Here is an 8,431-nt window from a genome sequence, read left to right as displayed (position 1 = left end):
CTGTAAAGAATCCACCTGCCAATGCAAGAGACCCAAGTTCAATCATTGGGTCAGGAAGATCCCCTGGAGAAGGCAACAGCAACCCACTACAGTATTCTGCTTGGAGAATCCCATGGACAGAAGAGCCTGGCAGGCTACAGTCCATGGGGTCACAAAGAGTCAGACATGACTGAGTGATTAACACTTTCACACAGCCCACCTGAGCTTTCTGTCCCACCATACCCATCTCCCTTGATGACCCAACCTCAGCAGTACAGGAAACCTCAACTAAACAGAGCACCTTTATGGTGAGCACCACTCCTTCAACCCTTCTCCTTAGGAGTTCAAACCCAGGACTAAGATAACATCTCTAACTCAACTTTATGGGGCACATCCAAAATGTCCATATGACATGGTGCACTACAACAAAGACATGAACTTTATTTAGGCACAGATACATTTTCCAGCAAGGTAGGAAGGGGTTTAAAATTACAACTTCTTAGGGCAACTGCTTCCGGTGTACTTCTGAAAGGAAGGTGGGAAGTGGGGTAGGGGACTGGGTCACAAGCATTAAGGCACAAGAAGCTCACCAATGAGGAGGAACTAAGCAGGAAGAAAAGAGAAAAAAGGAGGCTTTGGAGGAAGAAAAAAAGAGAAAAGGGGAAGGGTCCTTGAGGAAGGCGGAAGAGGAAGAGGAGAAAGAGGAGGAAGAAAGGAGGTCTTGAGGAAGGAGGAGGCAGCTTAGGAGGAAGTTGGCCTCAGACCATACAAGGTTGATTATGTCAGACATCTTTAGGCCTGGGGTGATTCAGCTGGGCCTGCTCCAGAGGAAGAAATTGCAGCGGGAAGAGGGGTCAGTGGGAGGACCCTGGGGCCTGGCACACATGTAGAAGTGGCGGCCCAGGTTGGGTCCTGGCTTCTTTACAGTTCGCATTACACATGGCTCCCTGTGTCCCCCACAGAGGGGCATGGGCGAGGGTCCCCCCAGCAGAGACTTCCAGAATGAGGTCCGTATCTCCTTTTCATCCTTGGCCTCTGAAGCCTTGGTCTGCCCCTCCACCACATTGGCCATCACATCCTCTTCTGAGGTCTTTGGGGTTATAAGGGTGCCCAGGCTAGGAAGATCCAAGTTAGAAGTTTGGGGGCCACTGGAGGATGGCTGGAAGTAGCTCATCAGGTTTTTTTGGCCTCTACTGGAGCCAGTTTTACTTGGCCGGGACCTAGTTGAGCGCACACGGGCTTTGTTTTGGCGCATGTGTACCTGTGTTTGATTGCTGGGCTGAAGTGCTGACTGCTTGAACACAGGATCTTGTTTGAAGTGAACCAGGAATCGTAGGATCTTGAGTTGGGTACCTGCAAACTCAGGGAGGAAGCAGGTGCACAGAGGTGGGCACTGTTTTGCTGGCACAGAGGACACGCTTAAGACTGCACCCACAGGGCAGTGATCAGAGCCCATCACCTCAGGCAGCAAGAAGGAAGACTGAAAGGTGTCTATGACCAGGGTCCTATCCCCCAACACGTAGTCAAGCCGGGAGCCATAGTTCAAATGGCGGGCACCACTGACTGTTGACCAACAGGTGAAGGCCCCCTTCTGCTTTGGCTGGAAGCAGCGGTAGCTATCGATGAAGGGTCCCATGTGGGAGCCACTCTCACACCCCAGGTTACTGAGCAAACCATCCATCCACTTGCGCCCTGGGTCCTCTTCAAAGCATTCCTGGGGAAAAGGGAAGAGGACAAAGAAATAGGCAGAACTAGATGCCTAGAACTGTAAGGGACTAACTGCTGCATTTTACAGACAAGAAAATGTGGCTGTTCCAAAGAAGAATGCTCAAGGTCATACTGTCCGGAACTGGCAGAGCTGTTCCGGACTTTGCACTTTGCCTCCTTACTGATTTAAAAGCTCATGCTTCTTTTTACTTCTGCATCAAGCTACATCTACCTTGCACTGGGCCATAAATCCCGGGCCTGAAAGCTTCCTGTTGGTTAATCAAAGCAATTCCCAGAATTGCTCACCAAGAGAATGGAAAATAAGATGTGTAGAATGGTTACCTCCAGGAAGTTGGGCTACAGTTAGAAGTTAAGACTGTTGCCTTTTCATGTAAATCCTTTAGTACTATTTTGGTATTTGAGGGGCTCAAGGGATTCACGTCTGAATACTTCCTTTGGCTCTGATTCCTAATTCATCATCCACCCAATCCATTTACTCATCCATTCAATGCAACAAATGTTCAAAGAACACTGATTATGTGCCAGGTGTGATATGAGTGACAAAGTGGGACCTTGATCTAGTCTTGGGGACCAACAAGGCTTTCTTTTAGCAAGTGATCTGGCACTGAGAAGTGAAGATTGAGCAACAATAACCCAGGCAGAAGGTGTTACAAATTGAGAGAACAACTTATGCAATGGGCCTGTAGAGGGAGGGAACAGTGTACCCAGAAGACTGGAGGGGCAATGAGACTGTGGGCCAGAGTACCAACAGGAGATGACTATCATAGTCCACATAAGCAAGATATGATGGTTACTTAGACTAGGGTGGTGTCAGAGGAGACAAAATGAAATTAAGAGATGATTTGGAGCTAGAATCAACAGTACTCACTGGCCAACTGAATGGGAAAAGGGAGGGTAGAGAAGGACAATACTAACATGATTCCCTGGCTTCTGGTTGGAGCAACCAAGAGGATGGATGGTACCATTTAGGGAGGATAAGACTAGAATAGCTGGTCTTGTGGGAAGTGGACATATTCTGCTATTTTGGAAAGATTGTGTTTGTCATGTCATCTGGTATTATTCTTTTTTGTTGGGAAAAAAAAGAACACATGAAGTGCACTCAAGAGATCTAGGATATTTCTGAACTAAGAAGAGAACACATAAAGGTGTATGACACTATCACAGGAAGTAGGAAGAACAGATTAAGTAAATACCTGACGAGGAATAAGGTAGGGAGGACTGACGGCTTTCAGTTTGTAGTGTACACTTCCTTCCCCACCATGACCATCACCAGTCTCTAATTATCTCATTTCTGCTCATTTTCCCCATTGGGAGACACATCTATGTCCTGTGGCTCTTCTGCAAATTAATCAAGGAATCTTCCTACGGCCTCTTCTTTGAGAACTGACTTGAAGATTCTAGCACAGTGGTTCTCAAGACTGAATATACAATAAAATCAGCCTGGGAGTTTTTAAAACATACTGCTACCCTGGCCTCACACCCAATAGATTCTGACTTAATTGGTCTAGGGTTGCATTAGGGTATTGATATTTATGTAAAGCTACTTATTCTAATGTGCTTTCAGAGGCTGAGAATCATTGGCCTAGAGGGACTCAGAGATGAGGGGTTCATATAAGAAAAGTCAGAAGGGAGGGGATGCCCACCAATTCAGAGAACAGTGAGAAAAGCCAAAATGAGAACAACTTTTGCAATGGGCAGAGAGGAGAAAACCTAGGTGGAGTGGATGGAGTGTGAAGGGGTGCTAAGGATGGGAATAAAAGACTGAGCACAGACACGGAAGAGCCTTGAATGCCAGGCCTGGGTATTTTCTCTGCATGTCTGCAAGGTAACTGGGAGGTATTAAAGATTCGTGAGCAGGAAACATACTCTATTAGGGAAATGATCCAGATAATGTGGAGTTCGAGGCCCTCAAAATCTGACTGGAACTCTCTAGCCCCGTCCTCTGCTACCCACCTTCCTTCCCTGTCATCCCCTAATAAGAAGGGAACTTGTAGTTCCTAATGCACACCAGCCAAATTCTCACCTTGCAGCCTTTGCTCATCATGCCAGAATGGTTTGCTCTCCACTCCACCCCCAAGTTCTTTTCTACTCATCTTTTAAGACTCAGCCATTTTAAGATATCTCCCCTGAAGTCCAGACACCATTCTATAATTGACTTGTCATGTGTCCATAGCCAACCATGCTGAGAGATCTGGGGGGCCAATAGTCAGAACTGACTGATAAATGAGTCCACAGCGTAATCCTCAGTGCTTTGAGAATAGAATTTCAAACTAAGCTCTGCTTTTCCACGAAGGACGCTTGCCACTGAGCCAAAAAACAGCACTGATTGGCTCAACAGAATCAGTCAGGAGTGAGATCAAAGGCCTAACGGGAACCTTACCATGTTGACTGCATCCCAGTGATCAATGGGGCGGTGGGCTGTATTCAGATCACCCAGAATGATAACATGGCTGAAAAACATAAAATGAATGTCAAGAAAGGGAAGCAGCAGTCCTGGCCCATCTACTGTCTCCTGGGCCCAAGATCTGCCACCTGCCACATAGACGTGAAGATGGGAGCCAACAGCAACTCATAGTAGTCCACCTCTCCAATTTCACTATAACCTTGATGCCTTTTACAAATGACCAATCCAATTCAGATCTCCAAAGGTAAAACTGTTTCTTGTTTGACATGATTGTCTCACTGATCTCTACCAAATGGCATCTTTCTGATCCTTCAAAGATGAGCTCAGGTACCATTCCCTCTAGGAAGCATCTCTTGATTATTCCAACCCAACCTCACTTTTCTGTCCTCTGGGACAAGACTTTTCATTTGTTCTAAGTATGTTGCCTTCCTCTTATTTCACCCTTAAAACTTTTCTGAGGTAGGGGTCCATATAGGGCTTCTCTGGTAGCTCAGCTGGTAAATAATCCACCTGCAATGCAGGAGACCCCGGTTCGATTCCTGGGTCAAGAAGATCCACTAGAGAAGGGATAGGCTACCCACTCCAGTATTCTTGGGCTTCCCTGGTGGCTCAGGTGGTAAAGAATCTGCCTGCAATGCGGGAAACCTGGGTTCAATCCCTGGGTTGGGAAGATCCCCTAGAGAAGGGAACAGCCACCTACTCAGGTATTCTGACCTGGAGAATTCCATAGACTGTATAGTCCATGGGGTAGCAAAGAGAATGACATGACTGAGTGACTTTCATTTTCAGGGTTTTATATACTTATTTTACAAAAGAGAAAACAGAGGCAGGACTAGCTTTTGGGCTCATAGTGAGTAAAAGGAGAAGCCCGGATATGTGACCAGAGGTATTTGAGTACAAAACTCATATCTGTATCACTTTATTTGGTCCTCACAAGCTCTTAAACAGCAGAGCCTATTCCCTTGGGCATGCTGATGTCTACAAATAGGCTGTGAATGAATTCAAAATACAAAGATCCCACATCCCTCCCAATGGGTCCTGACACAGGACTGGGCACCAAGGACAAGCTCAAGGAAGCCTTGCTGCACAGGCTTCCAGTACCTGCCAGCTGCCAGGAGAGCTTCTGCTCGGATCTGCAGCAAGCGATAGAAGCGCATCTTAAAGGTGAGTCGCTCAGGCTTCCCAGGGTCCGCATGGGGGCAGTACACGTTGATTAAGGTCAAGGTCTTCTCCTTCCCTTCCCATGTGCTGGGAAGAAGAGAAACAGCCCATCAAAAAGGAATCACTTGCAAGCCACCCTTTCCCTTCCCACACCATGTGACTTCCACTCAAGGTTGTCTATGGGATGAAAGTAAAGGAAAGGGATAGAGAAACATGAATGAGCTGGCATACACAGGACTTGAGGATTGACTATACTATGATGACACACAGGTAAACCAAGTAACGGTGCTGCCATTCACAAAGATAGGACACAGAAGGAGAGCAATCTGGGGCAGTAAGTTCAAGGTTGGCTAACTTGCTTTTGAGGCACCTGTGGTAATAAAAAGAGTTAGGCCTCCCAACCAGGCTCCCTCCCACTTCAGCCCCAAGCAGAGATAGAGAACTCAAAACTCAGAGAAGAATACAATTTGTTCAGGGTTACAAACTAGGTAGCTAAGCCAGGACTAAAGTCCAGGAATGGCAAGTTTAGGAAGTTTTCCAATGGTGAATGTATGTTTATAAGGCAAGCCTTAGAACCACCACATTCACAGAGTTGAACTAGCAATGATGGGTGACAGGGGGATGTGGACTATTACCAGATTTTGTGTTGTGTGAGGAGGGCCCGGCCCTCACTATCCAGAGCTCGAAGTTCCTCTTGGGTGAAGTCATCCATGTTTCCATAGCAACCCACATCCCCATTCTGAGTGGAAAGCAGGCCACTCAGGCCTTCTTCAGCAGCCACTGGGGTAGCACTGTCCTTACAGAAAGTGGCTACACCTGGAGACAGAGAGGGTACTGGAGACTGAGCGGGCCTGGCAGTCAACACCCTGTTGCACAGCCTATTGCCCCTGCACAGGTCATATGCTCATCTTCATCAAGCATAGCTCTCTTGTTAACTCTCCCAATTCAAGGTCCATGGATACCTGGGGCAAGTCTACTCAAACCCTGGGTCTCAGTTCCTTCATCTTGAAAAGATACAGATTAATAACAGCTAATATTCTAAGTGCTTTACATGGTAGCTGCTCAGAAAATGCTAGCTATTACTATTATCATATGAACTAATAAGTTCAGTTCTTGCAACAGCCCTAAGAAGTACACATTATCCCCCTTTTCCAAGTGAGGAACTTTAAGTATAAAAAAAGTTAAATAGCTAGCCAGAGGGTACACAGCTAGAAGTGAGCTAGGATTCAAACTCAGGCAGTCAGGCTCCAGAGCTCACATAACTAACCACCACTATTGTGCTTTTGCAATCCAATATTATACAAAAAAATATCCTTCATATAATCTGATGTGGCTTTATCTCTGTAGATAAAAGCCTACATTTATTACTGCCTTCTCACTAAATATTGAAAACCCTTTTCCATCTGCCCTCATCACTTTAAAGTCCCTAGAAAGACCCATTTACCAGAATAGCCACTGCGGTTACGGCTGAAGCTGAAATAGGAGTTGTAGCCCTCAATGATAGCCAGGGGCTCTGTCAGCACATCCCCTGGGGGAAAAAAAGATGTAAGATTACATCAGATATAAAACTAGAAAGGCCTGGAATTATAGCTGTAGACTAATTCCTTGCACACATCAGAGCCAGGGTGGGAAGGGAAAATTAAGTATCTATGATTAGAGAAGTTAGAAAGGTGGGGACGATAGAGGAAACTGATACCAGAATTACAAGAAAGGGGAAGACTACCTAATGCGAGGTGAAGAATTAGGTGGGAAAAGGCTAGGTGATTGGAGGAAGTTGGGGGTGAGAAATGGTTATATGGGATAGAAGACTGGCAATCTGAGCAGGAGGTAGGAGAGAGAGGGAATTGGAAGATTTGAACAGAGGATGCAGGAAAGTAGGTAACTGGTCTTAAAGGTGGGTGGGTGGGAGAGGGAAGGAATCAGGGGATTGAGCTGTGGGGCAGGGGGGTGGAGGCGTTGTGTGTGCAGGGAATTACCAGAGTCTAAGCTTGGGGGTGGACATGAAGTAGGAATGAGAGGCTCTCTGGAGAAGGAAATGGCAACCCACTCCGGTATTCTAGTCTGGAGAATCCCTTGGACAGAGGAGCCTGGGGCTACAGTCCATGGGGTTGCAGAGAGTCAGACACGACTTAGCAACTGAGCACTCAGCTGGGGAGGAAACAGGGGGTAGAGATAAGGGGATCTGGTGACTTTAGATAGAAGTTTAAAAAGGAGGAAATTAGGGAATCTAAACTGGGGGAAAAGATGGGGTGGGAATTAAAGGATATGGACTGGGGGCAGAAAAGGGAAATTGGGGGAATCTGACTTGAGAGTGGGAGATGGAAAGTGTGTAGGGGAAGCAAATTGGGGGGACTTAGCTGGGGTAGGAGAATGAGTAAGAATCGGGATGTGAAACCAAATGGAAATTGCAAAGGGGAGAGAATTTGATTTCGCTGAGGCCAGGAGATAATGTGGGAATTAGAAGATCTAGCTAGAGCGTGAAACAGAGAGGGGAGAACGGGATTCCGAATTGGCTCTAAGGGGAGGATTCTAAGACTAGAGAAATGGGAAAGTGAAGTATATGGAGCAGGGGGCAAAAGTTAGCAGAAAGGGGAAAGTACGGTATGGGGTCCTAAATTCTTGAGCGCTCACTGGTCACTTTGGTCTCCTGAAGACAGACGATGTCTGCATCCAGCTTGTCCAAAATGCGCCCCATAGCCATGGCGCTGCAGCTGCTGGGCTCCTCGCATCTCACCCCTTGCAAGGGGCTCCGTATCCCATTGATGTTCCAGCTCACCAAGCGCAACATGTCGACAACTAATTACAATGTCTTTAAGCCCGCCCCCAACGCAGGCGCTAGGGGAAACACTGGAAACTCCCAAGTCCAGCAGGCCTGGGCCTCCCGCGCGCGCGCGCGCGTATTTGCGCAGGCTTTCTAGTGAGTGCCCGCCTAAACGGTCGGACGTACGTGGGGCGGGACTTCAAGCTCTTCAGTTTTCATTGGTAGGAGGAGCGGAAGCTGATGGGGAAGGTGTGTTCGGTCTCCCCTAGGGGAAATGAATGAGAGAAAGGGCACGGGTTGGGCTTCTCCTACCACCCAACACTAGCTCGCGTGCCTGAGTCTGATTGCGTTTCTACTCTGCTCAAAAGTCCCTTTGGTGCTTTTGATTGCTTACAAAT

The 8,431-nt window shown here is 47.2% G+C and overlaps 1 protein-coding gene across 1 annotated transcript; it reads right to left on the bottom strand.

The window, feature by feature from the left end:
- Positions 1-401: 401 nt before the first annotated feature.
- Positions 402-8,074, bottom strand: APEX2 (apurinic/apyrimidinic endodeoxyribonuclease 2). Its single transcript, NM_001015577.1, is given in 6 exon segments — positions 402-1,693; positions 4,088-4,157; positions 5,213-5,359; positions 5,908-6,088; positions 6,717-6,800; positions 7,904-8,074. Coding segments are annotated over 6 exon segments (1,545 nt in total). The 5' UTR covers positions 8,061-8,074; the 3' UTR covers positions 402-787.
- Between the last annotated feature and the right edge of the window lie 357 nt (positions 8,075-8,431).

The sequence above is a fragment of the Bos taurus genome, chromosome X (assembly GCF_002263795.3).
Source record: "Bos taurus isolate L1 Dominette 01449 registration number 42190680 breed Hereford chromosome X, ARS-UCD2.0, whole genome shotgun sequence".
Classification (NCBI taxonomy): Eukaryota; Metazoa; Chordata; class Mammalia; order Artiodactyla; family Bovidae; genus Bos; species Bos taurus.
The sequence above is the reverse complement of the archived record's forward strand: the minus strand, read 5'-3'. Positions and strand labels throughout refer to the sequence as shown.